Source organism: Branchiostoma floridae, chromosome 16 (assembly GCF_000003815.2).
Source record: "Branchiostoma floridae strain S238N-H82 chromosome 16, Bfl_VNyyK, whole genome shotgun sequence".
Lineage (NCBI taxonomy): Eukaryota > Metazoa > Chordata > Leptocardii > Amphioxiformes > Branchiostomatidae > Branchiostoma > Branchiostoma floridae.
Window position 1 is genome coordinate 12,616,053 of NC_049994.1, and position 20,320 is coordinate 12,636,372.

Here is a 20,320-nt window from a genome sequence, read left to right on the forward strand (position 1 = left end):
AAGATGACAAAGACTTTATTTTCTTGGCTGCACTTTTTGTAGTAGAGATGTTTAACAGGAACATGGTTTATCTCAACAAGTCCCAAAACAAGTAGAAATGCATTCAAGCCACCTAGCACTGGAGAAAACAAGCCTGCAATAAGATAATCAAAGAGACGTTATCTGCTATCTGCTGTATAAGTTTTTGAATGAGCTCTTTGTACAGTTTGAACTGCCCAAATAGCGTAGCATATGGCATGAAGAAGGTCTAGAAAAGAAACTGCATTGTTTAAAAGCTTTTTAGGAGGGAAAATGACAAATTGAAGAAAGTTTCCTTTCTGGAATACATTTGGGTGATGGTAGTCTCAACTACCCTCAAATAATCATCTGGTGTATCTTCCTGTTGAAACACATAACAATATACATGATGACGATAACGTAACATCTATTTGTCAGAATCTCAAGGTTTCAACCAACCAATGATATTGTGAAGACAAAGTTACTGAAGTTGGCTAGTACTTGGCCGTCAGTGAAAAACATTAGATGCTAGAAAGTCAAGGATAGGAGCAAAAAGTACACTACTTAAATGACTAGTACCGTACTAAATGCTGCGACAAAACGCGAAGTTTTAAGGGTCAGAACGTTACATCTGCTTGGAGATGAAAAATCACTTTCCACATCTCGCGTTTATTTCTTACCACGAGAAAACACGAGATTTAGTTTGACTTCCAACATGGCGGCCGCGTGGTTCAGATTTGCTCGTAGGAGCTCTCCTTTTTCTGTTGCTTTCAGAGCCTTTTCAGGTCAGTGTGCTCACGTTAATGTTGCCATGGTAACACGAAATCTTGAGGAATCTATAGCAACTACTTGACATATTCACAGAGCCAGGGAACTTGTACAGTTGTTGAACAAAATCGCTGCATGTCGTCGTAAACTCTTCACCTCAGACATACCAAACGTAGCTCCAAAACGTGGACGTTTTTAACACAAAACTTTGGCGTAAGTCTGTTCTTTGAAGCTTCAAGACATGTTGTTTATTGCTTACCCTTACCCTTACGTATCCTAATTTATATGCTATGTAATTTTATAAAGAAGGGTAAACAACTTCACATATTTCAGCTGTTGTATGAGCTTGTCTGTGATTGGTCAGTTAGGAGGTGTGACCAGGGAGGGGACGAACATGCAAATATAGTGCACCTGTCAGCTGAGCTAGAGTGGAAATTCATTGTGATTTTCATACTTCGTCATTTTCAGTGGTGAATTCCACGGCTTTGAAGGGAATTACAAGTTATTATCAAATTCCTTGGATGTGGGGTTCATACTTTAAGTAACAAATATGGCTTCTAAAAGTAAAAGTAAAAGTGATGAAGTACTTCACAGCAGTGGAATTTGCATGTGACATATTGTTATAGCGTTATCATTATCTTAGCTCAGATTGAAAGATGTATTAATGAATAATTGTTTCTCTGTCGTTTTACAGTATCAGTATCTCACCAGGTATGTATATTTTGCCTTGATAGATATTTAGTTGAGTTGTCAATATCTTTTCACACATATAATGATTATAATTTAGAAAATAGGGCTGTGGACTTAAATACACAATCAGTCACAGATACTAAGATAGTGGTTTTGATCCATTTATACCTAAACTAGCTTGGTCAATTAAGTATTTGTAAGTTAAACACATCTGCAATTGTCTTTTCTGTTGTGATCTTTGCAAAAGTAGTTACTTCTTTATAATCTCAAAGTAGGAGAGAAGTGTATTTTATAGTTTTCAAATGCATGATTGTAAATTCTAGCCTATAAGAAAACATTGTCTCTTTCCTCGTCAGGCCTCGAGAACACCTGTGGGTTTCATTGGCCTGGGGAACATGGGAGGACCAATGGCAAAGCACCTCATTGATAACGGACACCCCGTCATTGTCCATGACGTGTATCCTGAAGCTATGACGTCATTAGAGGTGTGTATTCTAGTTTTGGTCCTTGGTGAGAAGGCTTCGTACTTATACTGGCATTAACAGCAAGTTAAAAGAATTTATTATTATTCTATCGGAAAAAGTAGGGAAAAAAGTATGTGAAAGATTGACGCTTTGATACAACATGGTTCCAGATTTCTTGTGCAGTTTACTATCATAATCGTAATACATGTGTAGATATTTTAGAACTTCAAATGATATGATCCATATTTTTGTTTGACCCTTACCTCTTCCCTCCTGACCTCAATCATAAGCGGTTTGCAGGTCTTCTCTTGAATGACTAATGGTTCAAAGAAAGCAAATAAACAAACATGTAATCGTACATTGCACTACTTTGGTTGTATCAACACAAACTTACTGTAACTGCAAATACTTCCAAATAGTCCTATATCCTTCTGCTGTAGAATGAAGTCTCTGCAAACTTGAATGAATTTGCAGTAACAGTTGTCTCATAACAATGTTAGGATGCAGGAGCGATCAAGGCCAGTTCCCCAGCAGAGGTGGCCAGTAAGGCTGACAGAATCATCACCATGCTGCCGTCCAGCCCTAATGTACAGGAGGTGTACTGTGGGGAGCAGGGTATCCTCAGGTTTGTATACTCAACATCATGCGTTTCAGTTACATTTCCAAGCTGATGCCTCACTGAGTAGTTATAAGGCTCTTTTTTCCACTTTTGGGTGGGGGCCTTGTGGAACTCCTTCAATTTGTATTCTGTATCTGTGTCGATATAGCCCTTTGGCATAACACACCAGCAGGTGGCATAGCAGCAGCTGGTTATATTATACTGAACTTGAATTGTCATGCCAAACCTTAGCACACCTGACTGCAAATGTTGTTTATCTCATAGCCTGGGCAAAAATATGCTGGATTTGAATGGTAATTTAATTGTGAAAACATCCACATGTCCTGCTTACAAATTTAAGTGATAGAATATTGATATAAGTTTGTGTACATTTCTTACAGCAAGGTGAAAGCCGGCAGTCTTTTGATTGACAGCAGCACGATCGACCCCGCTGTCTCCAAGGAGATGGCCGAGGTCGCTGCCAAGAAGGGCGGAGTCTACATGGACGCACCTGTGTCTGGGGGTATGGTATTTATCATTTTTAAGCAGTGTGGGGCAGTTAAGGTTTCTCTCCACGTGGTTGTACCTAAACTATTTGGGCTACCCTAGTTATCTGAAACTTTTGAGTATGAAATTGATCTTACTTTGTGGTAGATTGTCAACTTGGTATAAAAATTTACATACACTTTACTTCAATCTCAAAACAAGAGTATTGATAAGTTTTCATAATTTTCAGCCACTGTTACGTCAAATTTGTCACCTTTGTGATGGACTTTATTTAATTAAATCTAAACAATGGTATTCACAAGTCCGTAATGATGATGGTGTCTGATAGACATCGAAACATGGGAAGTAAGTACTCCCTGGTTGTGCCTAAAGAACCTTACTATATGGATATTCACAAGTGTATTGGTTTGTTCAGGTACAAGTACACAAATGTTCAGGTCTTGAGCTGTACAGCTGTACCTAAACAATCTTACAGGTACAGGTACAGGTACACAGCCCTACACACAAATTATGTGGTTTAACCCCTCCCCCTCTACACATTACAGGTATTAAGGCAGCTGCTGCAGCCACACTAACCTTCATGGTGGGTGGTAAGCAGGAGGAGTTTGAGGCTGCTAAAGAACTCCTGCAGTTCATGGGGAAGAACGTGGTGTACTGCGGGGATGTTGGTTCAGGACAGGTAGACGTTTAGATTATAATCTTGGATTATATGATATTGATTCATTGACAAGCTAGAATACTAGTATGCAGTACAGGTTAAAGTACTTCGCTTGTGCTATCGAAATTAGGGAAGGTTTATCAACGTCTTGGCATTTGCTATACATATCACTGTAAATCTGAAAATCTTTGCATTAGTTTTATGTTTGCGATTTTGGAATTTGACGATGGAACTGAACACTGACACTGAACACTGACACTGAACATCTGCTCCATATATATATAAGGCCAAATAGATTTTAGAAAAACTACCGCATTATTTCAATTTAAAACCCTGAAAATGTCTCCTTTGCCTTCCTACTGTAAAATTATGTAGCCCCCAAACTCAAAATGATGTATAGTTTTTGTAATAAGCATCTAGCTTTGAAGATTTAAATATTGTATTTTTTTTTCCAGGCAGTGAAGATCTGTAACAACATGCTGCTAGCCATTGAGATGATCGGCACATCAGAAACCATGAACTTGGGCATGAGGTCAGCTATTGTAATGACAAAGACTTCTTATCAGATTATTGAAATTGAACTGCTAAGAAGAAGAAAAAATAGAACTACTTGTACATGTATACTATTGTGTGTCGAAATTTGTCTGGACAAAATACCATTAGGTACTCTGCAATATTACTTGTTTTCTATGTAGATTTGTGTATTTTGAAACATGAAAAAAGGTTGCTATTTTATTTGGCCCTTTTTTTATTGTTCCCTTTTCTCTTTTTTTCTGTCTCCAGACTTGGTTTGGACCCAAAGTTGTTAGCCAGTGTGATCAACATGAGTACTGGTAGATGTTGGGCCAGTGACACCTACAACCCTGTCCCAGGGGTCATGGAAGGTGTGCCCTCCTCCAACAACTACCAGGGAGGGTTCGGAACTGCTCTCATGACAAAGGTACGGCAATAAGCTTCGTCAAAGTTTCAGTGCCACCGGATTGTGGGTAAGGTCAGAGGTCCCTCAGAAGTAAACAATGAAAAAGTACAAAGCAGGGTTGTAGCCAACCAGAAGTCATTTTCCGTCCCCTCGATTTTGAATGGCTTTGGTGCAGCATTCCTAGGGGTTCCCAAGGAAAAGTTTGAAATGTAGACCCTCTGAAACGCTATTTTCCGCATTTTGAGGGTTAAATTTTGCTCCCAGAGGACAGAATGGGCAAAATTTTCTTCCGTCCCCAGCTGAAAAATTCTGTCAAAGGACGGAAGGACTAGTGCTGGCTACAACCTGGTACAAAGTCTTTATTTCTTTCGTTCGATATATGAATAGTAGTCAGTTGATTTTTTTTCTCAGCATGTACCTTGCATATGTAGAGGTATAAGTTTCGCCAATTTATGGTTACAAGAAAGTTAAAGTTAACACAGCTGTAGACAAAACATTCAAAAATAATTTCATCAGGTTTGCAGAACATAGTATATTGGAGTTTTCTTTTACACAAAGCATTGTTTAGTCCACAATGTATTGCAACTGCATGTGTGTATTTACAACTGTAAAAGTAGCTATAGTAGGATTCTTTCAAGCTGTTGCAAACAGTAGACAACTGTGCAAATAAAGCTAACTTTTTTTCCTTTGATCACCCCATTCTAGGATCTTGGACTTGCCCAGAACGCTGCAACGGCCACGAAATCACCGACGCCCCTTGGCTCCCTCGCCCACCAGATCTACAGAATTCTTTGTAACAAGGGCTATCCACTTAAGGATTTCTCTTCTGTCTTTCACTATCTCAGTGAAGAAGAAAAGAAATAGGTAGCAAACTAGAAATTTAACTGTAACTGTAGGATACAAAGAAGTTTCTTGGTATGGGAGGGGGGTATTTTCCATCTAAGTGCTCAACCTGTCATAAAATGAAAAAAAGGCTTATTGCAGCAAACTTCTCTCTAATCATGTTTTCAAATTTCTTCCCAATAATTGAAATGTATGCAACTGATATGAAAAACGTATTCACCTTTATCGGGACACTTGATGGGAAACTTATTTTGACTCAGAACTTTCATCACCTGCCAGAGGTTCTAGATGTTATTCAGCTGCCTTCATCATATCAGAACCAAAAATAAATTTTTGAATACAAACATCCACATGTTATTGTTGCGGATGTACAGTACCATGCTGATATGATAGGCTTACTATAGATCCATACAAACATTTCACACCTAATATACATATAGAAGTGCTGAACAGAGAACAACCATACCTAACATGGATGTACATTTCTGTTCATACCTGAAATGGAAATGTTGAATGTCCACAGTACAAATCTTGTGCCTCACTGGCATTTATGTTGTAAAAGCTGGTGTTAATAAAAGATACAATGGTGAACTATTGTGTATAGATAAGCAAAAAAATATGTTTGAAGTAACCATTAGGAGAAGCTCAAATGAAAGATTAAAAAAATATCATACCATGTCATCTTGCTGTAGTGAAAGATAGCTGAAGTGAGTTTAGAAGCTTTTTGAATAATCATGCTATCATGATGTGTTGTACAGTACTTAACAGGGAAAAAGTTGGTCTGGTTAAGGATTAGTTTTCCAAAGATACTAGATATGTTAGATTGGTGGATTGTTGTGTCAGCATTTTAAGCATTGTTATCTCCAGGATAATTTTTGATTGTACCTCACATTACATCCTACTTCATGAATACATTAAACTTAAAACTATATGGTTTTACAATAAAATGGTGAAAATTATTTGACTTCTGTAATTTGATTTTTATGTAGGAAAAAATATTTTGTTTAGCAAACATACTTTAAAGTTCATCATTTCAATACTTTCCAACATGATTACTTTTTGAATGAATTTCACTGTAACCTTAATGACCTTAATTATAATGTGGGGCTGGTGTACTTTAATCTGGCAGTGTACTTATAATTAAATTCGTCATACTTGCAGCAGCAAGACACAAAACAACATAAACTTGAAACAAAAAGACCATTCCCTTTGCTGGTTCATTGCAATCATTCAGCAATGGTTTTGAAATACATTTTATAGCTGTGAGTCAAAGATCGGGTCATATAAAGTGCTTTGAACTTGGCGGAGTTGAAAGGTATCAAGACAAGATGCTTTGCGATCCTAAGGGGAGTCTCTAATAGGGAGTTCGTGTATCCGGTGTAAATGCGCTTGGGGAAATATCTTTAAGAATGTCAATTCCTCCGATACATTTTCTAATTTTCAGATTACTGTACAGTACAAGAATATCACTAATTGTTTCCTTTTAGTATATTTCGCTTTAATTTAAATGCATGACACTGAAAACCCCCTTCCACGCCCCATACCGGAAGTGTTCGCACACATGGCACTGAGCTGCTGACTCACTTGCTACAACATGGCCGCCGTGAACGGTTCGCAAACCGTGTCTGATGTAGAAGTCTGTAACCTGGCCTTCCAAGGCAACGCTGGCCGTCTGAAGGAGAAAATCACGGAGAACAGAAACTTGGTGAACGTTACAGACCAGGACCGACGCATCCCTCTTCACTGGGCGGCGTCCGCGGGGCAGAAAGAGGTGGTCGACTTGCTGTTGGAATATCAAGCCGACGTCCAGGCTCGAGACGATGTCAACTGGACGCCTCTACACATCGCAGCCTCTGCTGGTCACCGGGATATCTGCACGGCTTTCATCGCACACGGGGCGCAAGTCAACGCCGTCAACAACACCGGACAGACTCCACTGCACTACGCCTCCTCACGCAACAGGATTGAGATCGCCGACAGCTTGCTGACCCAAGGCGCTGACCCCAACGCTGCTGACCAGTACGGGGCAACGCCACTTCACCGTGCAGCGTCCAGAGGGAACGTGAGAGTTCTGACCATGCTGCTTGACCATCAGGGTCAGGTCAATGCCAAGGATGGCCAAGGAAACACCCCCTTGCACCTAGCGTGCGAAGAGAACTTGCCCGAGGTCGCCAAGTTGCTGGTTGAGAACCACGCGAGTCTTCACGTCAAGAACAAAGAGGAGCGCACCCCTCTGGATCTCGCAGAAAAGTCTTTTGGAAGGTTGCTAGAAAGAATGAGTAATGAACAATAGGAACTTGTTGCCATACTAGTCCCGGATTTTTGCCATCGCATTGAACTTGTTTACATCAATTTGGCAATTAGACTGGTGTTTCAATATTTGTTATCATTCCCTTCTGTATTGAAGTTCACGTTATATGATTCTTCTTTCATACAGTATAATTCCAATCAAACTGTTCCGACATGGGTAGCAAACATGTAACGTTAACTAGTTACAATGTAGATTATCAAAGTGGCAAACAAAGAAAACAACAACAACATGTTAAGCTACTAGAAGCAAATGGCCAGCAACTCTACATCTACATCACAGCAAAGAAATAAGGTTCATTTCTGTATCGAGAAGCCTTTTGATTATCTAACGTTACCCTCTGGATGCAAAGATGGGATGCAATAAATGAGTTTGATCTTATGAATGTCTTTGATGTCTGTATATGCATATAGTTGTATATAGTTAAGAGATGGTAATAATAGGCACAAACAAGATCAAACAACGCTCTGAAGTTGACCATGTACGTCTCTGAGTAAATGCTCCGCTTTAGCTAAAACAGTTGCAAGTTCGCTACGGATTAGTTACTTGGAATGACATACCCATTTGCCCACGACTTGTGGGAGATTATAATACAACCGTACTTGAATTCAGAATAGCTTGCGGACACTTAAGAAGAAAAATGGTTCGTCAATTCAGGCGCCAATTGCGCTTTACATTTGAGACTTTTGATTAAATACTGAAAAAATCAGTTATGATTTTCGAAGTACGTTTGGAATTCACCGAATTCGCTTTGAATTTGAGCGGTCTGGTTCGCGACGTGGGGCAATGAATCACGTTCTACGTAAGAAGGTATGCAGGTCTCTGTTGAACGATGAACCTCAATCATAACGCTAACATGTTGTCCAACGTTACCTGACGTTACGTTACGTTAAGCTCCAAGCAGAGGTGCAAAGGCACGGTCGACCGTACACGAAGGCCAACTTTTTGGGTTAACCTAGTCCTTTGACATCACCGGGTCGCTGGGGGGAAAGGTAGACATGGACCAAAGAACTGTTTCCAGGCTCGTCTCTCTCTCACTGTAGTTATTCATTCGATCAGGTTTAGGGACGTCCACTCTGTCATAATTTTCTGCAAATCCCTGCATCATATTCAATTCCTAGCGGCAAGTGTCCTGCTAGTGTATGTGCAGTACTGCAAAGTTCCAGTAGGCAGCGCTCGTGATCAGGCCTTCGAACCTGCGCGATGACTCACGGGATAGCAGTCTGAGCTGTGACGAGACAGGGTGACAACCCAGAAGATTGTTGCGGTCTTGGGAGCTGTAAAAACGGCAGTTTTTCACTCAAATTTAGACTCCGGTGGGTACCTATCGACTTGTAGAATGTTAATGATGATATATAGATATGATTCATGTACAGAAAGGGGTTTTAGGCTTCGCAAATGACTCTGGATCGCCTCCGAACTGGGTTGCTGTCAGGAAGACCTCGACTGAAAAACAGACATGGCCGCTCTAGCTCAGTGGGGGCGAATTTTTGTGTCTCAGAGTTCACTGCCTGCTACTTTACAGCCTGTTTTAAATGTTTTCAAGGATGGTGTTGTGTATTGGTGGTGTGGGTTTGGTGCTGGTTGCATCATTAATGTCTCTTGCACCTTCTAGCTTGAATTATGAGAATGTTTTTGTGAGTCTTTTAGTGTGTGTTTAGAGCAACATATCGAAACCACAGTATAGTAGAGAAACATCAGAGAAGAGGGAAAGCTTTGTTGTGTTGAAGTCTTTCTTCCAGTACGATTGCATACTCGTCTTCCTGAGCTAAAGATGAATATATAGACAGGTGTGCACCTCACCTGTTACCTGTCACACACATCACACTTACCAGGGGGCAGCATTCTGGAATTATGATGGGAGCAATCAGATTTGGTCAGAAGTACATGAGCCTGGATTGCTCAAAATAAACCCAGTTTTCCAGGTAGGCTTCTCTGACAATCACAGGTGAGAGACTTCTGTGAGTATCAGACAAGCTAGGCTGTCAGAAAATGTTGTGCTACCCCAACATCTGCTTGGAGATCATACATTGCATAGAATTTTAGTAGCTGTTTAGTTACTAACTGTAACGTTATCTCCCCTTATTTTGTTCCCTCTCTGGGTTTCTTAGCATGGCCAAAAGTAGTATGAATTTGGAAAGGTTTACGGTGTTCTAAGTCTTACATTCGCCTCTGAAAAACTGTTGATTTTCACTATGCTATTAGGTGCAGCGAGCTCAAATGTTTTGTGCAACATGTGACTCATTTTTAGTCATATTGCCTGGCCAGTGGCCTACATTCTTTTAGCTCACCAAATGGCAAGTTGTATATGCTGCTTTCAGCTGGGAATTTGGGGGAACGTTAATATGCCAGTAATGAAAAAATCTTATCCTGGATACCAGACCCCATCTTGATCTCAAAAATATCTATCATGAATCATGTGTTATAGATATATAGATATTCTTGAGATTGGGCTGGGGTTTGGTATCCAGGCTAGAAGAACTCTCAGAGTTCTGTGTCTATCCTTCTGTCCCTGGACAAGCAAAAATTCCAACCATTCTGTGCCGATTGAAGGATGAAAATTGAAACTTTATGACATTGTTGAGATTTCTTGTGCCTTTGACATTTAGATACACTGACAGCTCTTTGCTCTGTCGAACAAAACTTACGATACGGACGGAGAAAAAATCAAGGGCTGGAAGAAGTCTTGCCTTTAGAATATAAAACATACAATATCTGTTGTCACATGGTGTGGTGTAGTGACCCATTTTTGGTCTTAATTCGGAAACTGCTTTTGAGAAGAATGTCAGATTCAAAGTCTGAGTGTCAAATATAGGGAATTCCATTTGAGAGACTGCAAGCTTTGCCTGTAACCTTTTAACCCTTGACCTTCTTCTATAGAACTTCTTAGAAGTGTCTTGGCAACTAGGCCATCTCAGCTTGCACAACCTTTGACCAGATCAAACACTTTCATTGTCAGAAATCTTTAAAAGTTTTCATGCATACTCTGTTTTGCCAAACTGCCTGTACCCAAGGAGGTTAAAAAAATCCTTTTTAACCTCCTTGCTGTACTTAAACAATGGTCCAGATGGAGTCAATACTGGAATAGGGTTCATGTCAGGTTAGAAGAGTCTGCTTGAGGTACTTAAATTTGGGACAGACTCAGATAGTTCAAGGGTAGATGTAAAAAAGGTGAAGCATGTTGAACCTCAAAGTCAGACTGAGGAGGAATCATGACACTTCTTTGTTAACTATTAGTGCAATGCAGCTTTCCTATATGGCTCATGTACAAGTGAAGACAATTCAACCTATACAACTGGGTGAGAAATTCATTAAAGATTACTGGTACTAGTACAGTGGTACTTCTGTATGTTTTTGAGTGAAATCCATCACTCATCTTACACTTCACTAAAGAACAGTGACACATGTCGAATGAAATGTCCAGAAATAATCTTCAAATCTTTCGTCCATTTGTAGAAATTGAATTGTCCTTAGATTTTGTTGTTTACCTGGATCTTTGACCTTCATCAACGAGTCCTTGGTACCGCTTACCCTTTGACCTCAGCATAGAGCCATCATCAAAGTTCAGCCCTGCACCCCAGGCTATGTCAAGGTCATGTCCACCAGCACTCCAGGGTGTCAACAGTTGTTTTCAATCGGCAGCTAGCCTTAAGAAATAGCTAGCAGCTGTATTGTGAAGCACCATTCTTTATGGCGATCAAAGGAATGAAAGCAGGATGGTGTTAAACCTGGTAGACATGGCTTTTGGTAACCTCTCTCGTTTTTTTGTTCTTTTTATCAGCACTGGTATGTGTATAGCACCAGAGATCTAGCCATATGTTTAACAAGTGAAAACATTGAGCCATAGGTTACTACGGGTTATTGTACCCAGGCTACAGAGTTTGACATACTTTTTTTAAAGCCAGGTTGTGCAAAAACGTATTCCATCACCATTTCAATTTGCCAGGCCACAGTTCCAGTTGGGCAAACTGGTAAATACTTGTATAGGGCCAGGCACCAAAACAAGGTTCTAATCTAAGGTTGAGGTATAGATTGTTTTTAATCCCTTCTGTTTCCTAAACTTGTCATCCATGATTTCCACCAAGCAAAAATCGGTTGTACTGCAAAACTATGTTTCAGTACATGTATTTTGAACCCTCTCAAAGAGCACTTATGACTATTCGCAACTTCACAAGGCTTCTCCCTGCACAGCTTTTTTCCTGATCCATCCCATGCTATGGTAGAGTGAAGTAGGTGGCAATGAAGTCACTACAAACGAACACAAGTACCTGTTCAGTACTCTTGACCCAGGAGGAAACTGATTGTGCACCACTTCGGCTCTCTGGTTACATGATTTCTGAATGAAGAATCAGTCATGTGGGGCGAAGAATCACTGAGGCAGGATTTTATTTAAAATTCTGACGAAGGTGAAGGTTTGTGACATACAATGATTGTCATAAGGTACAGATAAAAACAAAATAGAATTGAAAACATGTCCACAAGGGTGTAAAAAGTATCATGCACAAAACTAAATGTTTGGTGCCACAAAGACCTTTTCAACCCTTTCATGTATGGTTTTAACGTATATAAATACTGCTGCTCCACAAAGTGTAGGTAGTTACATTTATGAAAAGAGTGGTGAAGATAACATATTTACTTTCAGCATAGTCATAAGTCGGGAAACAATTATCTTTACATTTGCTTGTAGTTTTACACACTCCTGTATTGCATGTAGTTAGATATTTAATAAGCCATAAGTTAAGCTATAGAACTGTAGTTATGTAGATGCCATACTTTAGATGCCATACTTTGTACCTTGTACAATTGTTGTGCAATAAAGTTATTATGTTTTACATCATGTCTTTTATGACTCCAGGTGTTTGAAGATGAGCCGACAGACGATAAGCGGGAAGCCGAACCGGCACACGCCCACGAGCAGCGCCACATCGACCCAGGACCTGGCGGGGCTGTTTGAGTGTCCGGTGTGCTTCGACTACGTCCTCCCCCCCATCCTACAGTGCCAGAGTGGACATCTGGTGTGTTCCAGCTGCAGACCTAAACTCTCATGCTGTCCAACATGCAGAGGACCACTGGGTAGGGGGCCTTGGATTTTTTGTATTGTTTATTCTGGTATTTTGATGAACAAGACAAGTGAATAGGAAGTCTTGGACTTCTTTCCCTCTTTTCATAAATATTGCTTTCAGATTGTAGTGTTCAAATATGCAAAATACCAGAGGGTCAAAGGCAACGATCAGCACCCGCTTCCACTAGATGGCAATTTACCACTGAACCACCAAACATATGACAAGTTGCACATGGAATTTTATGGATAAAGAGCTTATCTTTTTTGGTTTCTTGTCTTATTTAGATCATATTCCAATTATAAAATCACGCAAATTTTGGGTTCAACGGTTGTTGATTATGGTTGCAGCAATTACTGTCAATTACCATGGATGATTGTTTAAAAGTGGCTTTTCTATGGTGGTTATCATCATCAAATTATCAAGGTTTTTATTATTAAATATAAGACTTAGAGGCATATGAATTGTTTTCATAATCGTTGTTCTTGATGCCACCGTTTCCACCTTCTGTAAACTGTAAGTTGCCTTTTTGCTACTTTACAATTGCTCATGTTTTCACATGTTCTTCTTGTACTTCTAGGCAACATCAGAAACCTGGCCATGGAGAAGGTAGCGAGCACAGTCATGTTCCCCTGCAAGTACGCGTCGGCAGGGTGTCCTGTTACATTGTTGCACACAGGTAAGGTCACAGGTCAGCAGTAGGATGATGCATTCTTGGCAACACCACAAGGGCTTAGCCTTTATTGGTCCTTACTCCATTGTATTTGGATTGGATTTACAGGGCTGGAAATACCACATGCATGTGCAGGTAAAATTGGAGCTGTGCAGGTATTTCTGATGTCTACCTGCACTTAACCTGCACTGGTCCATGTACTGGGTTTTATACATACTGTAATTCACTTTATCTTCACGGTACCAAATTTTCACGGTCTGAGAAAATTGAACTTGTTCTCGGAACTAAATGTTCACTGTCGAGGCAAGTGCGCATGAAAAAAGTCTGTGAATTATTTTTTATCGGTAATGATAAGTTCACGTTAAAGTCGTCACCGTGAAAACCGTGAACATAACATTACAGTGAAAAAATCAGGAATTACAGTAAATGTCCTGTGATGTAGGTGCATGTGGATTGTTATTAACTGCACTGACTGTTACCATCTATGAAGTATAAGAAAAAATGAATGAATTTGGTATGATCCATACTTAAATAAATTCAAAGTGGTGCAGGTAATTTTAATGTTACCTGCAAGCCCTGATTTATGATAAAAGAAATAACTCAATTTTGTGTTGTACACTTAAAATGTGTATGGAAGACATGTATTCATTTTGTATCAAAATATGTATCCTCAATACTGTAATAGAAAGGATATGGTCTGGCTGTATGTCTGGATGACTTACTTGAATGTCACAGAATCCGTCTGTGGTAAGTTGATAAGTTCTAAAGCCACTGTTTCTGCTTTCACTTGTATTCTTCAGAAACAACACTAGAGCTGTAAAATTCATCTTTTTAACTTTCATCTAGCCAAAGGATTCGTCTGCTATGCTTAGTCTTGACTTGTTATGCAGGTAGTCTCATACTCTGATTTAGAAATAGGACAATCGATACATGTATTGATGGTTGTTTTTCTCCCCTAACAGAAAAGCCAGACCACGAGGAGATCTGTGACTTCAGACCGTACTCGTGCCCGTGTCCGGGGTCCTCCTGTAAGTGGCAGGGTTCACTGGACGCAGTCATGCCACACCTGACACACGCACACAAGTCCATAACAACACTACAAGGTTAGTCACTGTTTCCTTTTTTACCTAACTCTTGTGTGGTACTGTTTTTGGTTCGCCTGCTTGTCTGTATGGGATCATGTGGTGTAATTAGCTCAGGAGAAATTGTTTGGCTCTGGAATAGGTTCTGGGTTCGAAATTTTAAGGGTTAAGGCACATAACAATACTTTCCTTACTTCACTCAGGTGAAAATGAGTACCTATCTTCGGTTAGGATCGTCCCTCAGATAAGACGTAAAAAGGAGGTATTCCGTACACCACTTACTTACTTTCTAATTAGCCTTCAGGCATGATCGCTTGCAATAAAGTTGTTATAATTATTATGTGAATTAAGAACCCCTATCAAACATTTCCACACCTGTTCCCTACAGGAGAGGACATCGTGTTCCTGGCCACAGACATCAACCTGCCTGGGGCTGTGGACTGGGTCATGATGCAGTCCTGCTTCGGACACAACTTCATGTTAGTCCTGGAGAAACAGGAGAAGTATGATGGGCACCAGCAGTTCTTCGCTATCGTACAGCTAATAGGTACCAGAAAACAGGCTGAGAACTTTGCCTACAGGTAACTACCACCAGCAGTTCTTCGCTATCGTACAGCTAATAGGTACCAGAAAACAGGCCGAGAACTTTGCCTACAGGTAACTACATGTACTACCAGTAGTTCTTTGCTATCGTACAGATAATTATAGGTACCAGAAAACAGGCCGAGAACTTCGCCTACAGGTAACTACCACCAGCAGTTCTTCGCTATCGTACAGCTAATTATAGGTACCAGAAAACAGGCCGAGAACTTTGCCTACAGGTAACTACCACCAGCAGTTCTTCGCTATCGTACAGCTAATAGGTACCAGAAAACAGGCTGAGAACTTTGCCTACAGGTAACTACCACCAGCAGTTCTTCGCTATCGTACAGCTAATTATAGGTACCAGAAAACAGGCCGAGAACTTTGCCTACAGGTAACTACATGTACTACCTGTAGTTCTTCGCTATCGTACAGCTATTAGGTACCAGAAAACAGGCCGAGAACTTTGCCTACAGGTAACTACACGTACTACCTGTAGTTCTTCGCTATCGTACAGCTATTAGGTACCAGAAAACAGGCCGAGAACTGTACTGCATCCTCATTCTCTTACCACACACCCCTATACCCAGGGGACAGATTTTCTGACAAGCATAGTATTTTGATTCACCAGGTATGCTACTTCTTTGATGTCTTCAACTGTATCCTCTCTGGCAGTAATCCCCCTTAAGAAGCATTAAAATGCAGTTCTTCACTATCGTGCAGCTAATAGGTACCAGAAAACAGGCCAAGAACTTTGCCTACAGGTGACTACCACTAGCGGTTGGTTGTTTTGCAGCATGTTGTATTAGCTATGCCATGGGTTATGTAGTTGGGTAACTTGGAAAAGGTTCAGTAAGACAGAGAGATCACTGAAAAAAACCTCAAACATAAACCACTGCAACTCTCAAGTTTTTCTGCAGTCATCAACTCAGGTGGATGTGTACCCATATCACCATGGTAACCACGATTGTCCTTCCCCTTCCAGACTGGAGTTGAACGGCCACCGGCGAAGACTGACATGGGAAGCCACGCCCAGGTCAATCCACGAGGGCGTGGCGTCCGCCATCAGCAGTAGCGACTGCCTGGTGTTCGACACCAACATCGCCAGACTCTTCGCAGATAACGGGAACCTAGGAATCAATGTCACCATCTCTACCTGCTGAGATGTGTGTTAGTAGCCAGGCCGTAGGCCTAGGAAAAAAATGTTGTGTTTCCTGTTTCCCTAGAGAAAAACCTGCCAACCCTAGACTTTTTTGGTTGGGCTGTGGAGTCACATAGCTTCCAGTTGGAATTTTTATTCAGCCTGCTTCCTATTGAAGTAAAAACACTGTTTGGCCTATCTAATGAAGGATGAAAGTGCAAAATGGCACAAAAGTTTCACATTGAATGAAAGACAAGTGTCGCATTTCAGCTTACTTTGTTCAACTGTTTTGGCCAGCCTAAGAAAATCGCCAGAAAAAGAAAAAGGATAATCCTTAGCCCTACCTACCGACCCTAATTTATTCTGGACTGAAACAGGAAACACATTTTTTCCCAGGCCTTACCAGTTCTCTCTTTGGTTCTCGGAGTCTGCCACCTCTAAATGTGCAATTAGAAATAAAAAAGAGAGAGACAGCTGACGTGTTGTCAAGCATAAATGTAATTTTACATCTCAATGGTCTAGTTATGTACAGAAAGACTTCCAAGAACCAGGAGTTTGAGCTTGGTGTGGCCGACATGTTTCTTTCTGTTGTTTCTTTTGTGTATGATCTGAAGAATGATAGCATAAGAGCCTACTACAGACAGTGAGTATACCTGATTATTGTGTACTATATAAATGCCATTCAAATAACTGTTATGTGCCTAAACTTCTCTTACTGTATCTGACCAGCTTTTCAAGCTAGAGTAATGCTTATATGCTATAAATGATGCAAACAGAACTTATTTAAACTATAAAAGACTAAATTAAAAGGAAATATGTCAAATTTGTGTGTAAGTATGATTTTGTACTATCGGGACTTCCAATTCAGAAAGTTTTAATGATACCGGGTCTTTTGGTAAAGTTCTGTTTCAAAGATGACCAGTTGTGACTTGCAAATATCCTGTTCAAGTCTAACACAGGAAAAGAGACGTTTTGTTTTTGCCTTTCTGGGACAAGAGAAGATGTTGCTGACAGAGAGACATATCATGGACTGATTTCAAAAGAAATCTACATCCCCGCACAAGAGTTAGAGCCAGTAGACCATCCCTAGTTAGATGGCAGCAATATCGCTTGTTCTGGCCAGTATTGTGTGAACTTCTCACTGAAGAAGTTTCAGCCACAGTTTGGATATATGGCAGGAGACACACACACAGTCTCTTATGTTGTGTAGAAATGTGTAAATGATTTTTAAGCTGTCAGACATAGGCTATATCTAATAAGACATTGTATTAATTAGCATTTCTTATATCTTTGATACATATGGATATTGTCACTGTTGCAGAGCCTTTGTTGTTTCAGAAGGAAAAGTGTGGACTTTGATAGGGCTGTTCCATTGAAAGTATGTGTGGGGGAATCAAAATGAAAGCGTTTTGGTTAAGCAATATATTCTATGTTGGTAAATGGTAGTCCAGAGTCTTTGCCTCTCATCCTTTTCAATGGAATAGTCCTCAGAACGCTATTATACATTATGCTGGTTTAATGCTGTATAAAAAGAGGACTACTATGACAAAAATATGCTGTAAATTGCCACACTAGGACCATTTTAGCAATAGCAAGGAAACTGGCACAACTATGTTCGCTTGCATCATATTTTTCCAATATGTATCTGTATGTATGTATTCATAATTGAACTATGAACTTTGCCCAAGCAGAACACTCGCCAATTTTGTATGTTTTACCTTGAAGCAGGAATAAGGAAATAAAAACATTGACTAATTTAACATTTTGGTGCACAAACTTGCAACAAATACATCATACTTGACTCTGCTAACTTTAATATCTTTGACATATCCTTTCCAAAATGCAAGTTTGGTCAAATATTTGCACTTCTGAAAAGAAAAATAGTTGGATACAAAGACTTTCTATGGCCTACTCTATGTTTTGTTTATTTGCTGTTCCAGATTCAGTGCCATCTCTTGTATCAATGAATTGTCGAAACCCCAAAAGTTGAACATATTATCTTATTTTTTGCTTCCTCCGCTGTATGGTAACAAATCTGTACAGCAAAAAGTGTAGATTTATTGAAACAAAAAACCATATTAAAGGGATAGTCAACCCCAGAAGCAAGTGTTCTGTTTCTTCAGATACTAATAAATAGAAAAAAGTAATATTGGCCACTTAACATTTAGTATAAACTATGGCAGTCAGTTGTGCAAGAATATTACAAGAATGTGCAAAAGTATAGGACGAATGTCAGCAGAGAATCTTAGGTTGGTCTCAAACATCATTTTTGCCTTGGGTTTCTTAAAGCTTGTTTGTCAATCAGCCATAGCAACTTCATCTTTTACTTCCTTTGGGCCCAAAATTGACAGTCATATTAAAGGTTGAAATCTTAGATCTTGAAAATACTGTCTGTATGAATTGCTCATCAGATTTGCAACCTTGCAAACTTAATTCTCCTCTTGCTTTGGTCCCCCCCAAAAATTGACCTGAATTATATTGGGTGTCACACTGAGAGAATGTTGTGGGCCTTTTTTCGGGGCACTATTAAGTTATTTGGCTATCTCTGACAAAAGTTGGTTGATTTTTTTCATTCGTTAATGTAGTATCTTTGGAAAGAACATGTGCTTCATGGGTTGAGTTCCCTTTGAATAGTAACACATAAATTCTGTTTTATTGAATATGCTTGAATGACATTGTCCATGTGGTGCATTTGTGGTGAATGCCAGCTATAACATGCTGCCTATAGACTATCTACTGTTTATACAATGTATACAATGTTGATATCATTGTTATGCAGATAGTGGCCATACAGATGCTGGGAGGAAAGATGATAATTTTCCATGAGGTCCCAAGCAATAGAGAAAAATGTAGCAGGAGAAAAGTCACAATCTTTCCTCCCGATATCTGGTTGGAGATTGCAAACATGAGCACTGAGTGATAAGCGTGGGTATGAGCAACTGATGATTTGCCTTGTGCTTTACACAAACTCGGTGTTGGCCAAATGTGTTTATGAGGTCAAAACCTAAGCAATAGTGATACCAAGGAGCGCCTCTTTAAAAGAGCGCATCCTTGATATGCAAGTTTGTTCACTTGGGCCACACTTGTTTAATTTCTTTGTTTCTGATGGAACTAGCTGTGTAATTTACCTGGAAGTTATACATTTATTTTGTCAATGTACTGGTTCATTTATGTTATAGTATTAGTACTTCACATCGCCTTTATGAAATCAGTACTTCTGTCTACAGTAGCATATACAAATGTAGTTTTTTTTTTCTTGAAATTTCTTTCTGACAAAATCAGAAATCTGTGGAATTAGATAGGTGTGGCCGTAATGTTACCAAGCCATTGCAGAAATGTATGTGCATGTATGTAGCAGCCACATGATTGCATGATACTAGCATGAGTGATAGAGAGAAGAATGTATATTATTATTGCTTATATTTCCGTTTCTCCCCTTACCTACCACAGAATGTGCTGGGATAGGTGCTGCAAATTATAATGTTAGCAACTTCGGAATTTTGAAGTAGTCCTTTGAGTCACAGCTTTATGTTAGGACAATAAGACCAACACTTTATGAATCATAGACTGTACTTTTATGTGTTACAAAAACTCCCCCTCCCCAAGAATGACTAATTGACAGTAGTTCAGCCACAGGAATAACATGGACCACTTGTCAAGGAAACAAGAAAACCTTTTCAGTTAAGTGATTGTTAACAATATCTAGTGTCCTCCATATATGTACTAGATATCATTAACAATCGCTTATATGAAAACAAGTTGATATCTTTCTGTAAAAAAAAACATATAAATATATGTACAAATGCCAATGGACCCTTAGTGATCAGTGGTTTACTGATGGGACACAGTATTTTGTTGATCATAATTATGAAGAAGCCATTTAAGTCCTAACATTCTAAAGTGTTACCTATTAATTCAAAATAGCTGCAAATGTTTAGATAAAAAAGAGCCCAGCATCTCTGTGGAGAGTGAGGATGGAGTACCGGTATTCCTGATCAGCTGCAACACTTCTTTTAATATTAGAAAAATT

At 39.7% G+C, this 20,320-nt stretch overlaps 3 protein-coding genes across 3 annotated transcripts; all 3 read left to right on the plus strand.

The window, feature by feature from the left end:
• Positions 1–654: 654 nt before the first annotated feature.
• LOC118403660 (3-hydroxyisobutyrate dehydrogenase, mitochondrial-like) lies at positions 655–6,403 on the plus strand. The gene is made up of 9 exons (XM_035802437.1): positions 655–782; positions 1,460–1,476; positions 1,812–1,940; positions 2,420–2,544; positions 2,919–3,040; positions 3,570–3,703; positions 4,138–4,214; positions 4,466–4,622; positions 5,307–6,403. The coding sequence occupies exons 1-9, from the start codon at positions 713–715 to the stop codon at positions 5,463–5,465; spliced, it is 990 nt and encodes a 329-aa protein (XP_035658330.1). The 5' UTR covers positions 655–712; the 3' UTR covers positions 5,466–6,403.
• A 571-nt stretch (positions 6,404–6,974) lies between these two features.
• LOC118403675 (26S proteasome non-ATPase regulatory subunit 10-like) lies at positions 6,975–8,133 on the plus strand. The gene has a single exon (XM_035802456.1). The coding sequence runs from the start codon at positions 7,039–7,041 to the stop codon at positions 7,735–7,737; it is 699 nt and encodes a 232-aa protein (XP_035658349.1). The 5' UTR covers positions 6,975–7,038; the 3' UTR covers positions 7,738–8,133.
• Positions 8,134–8,912: 779 nt separating this feature from the next.
• Positions 8,913–18,392, plus strand: LOC118403165 (E3 ubiquitin-protein ligase Siah1-like). Its single transcript, XM_035801708.1, has 6 exons — positions 8,913–9,068; positions 12,608–12,825; positions 13,393–13,491; positions 14,448–14,588; positions 14,956–15,148; positions 16,135–18,392. Exons 2-6 carry the CDS (start codon positions 12,618–12,620, stop codon positions 16,310–16,312), a joined length of 819 nt encoding a protein of 272 aa, XP_035657601.1. The 5' UTR covers positions 8,913–9,068; positions 12,608–12,617; the 3' UTR covers positions 16,313–18,392.
• Positions 18,393–20,320: the final 1,928 nt, after the last annotated feature.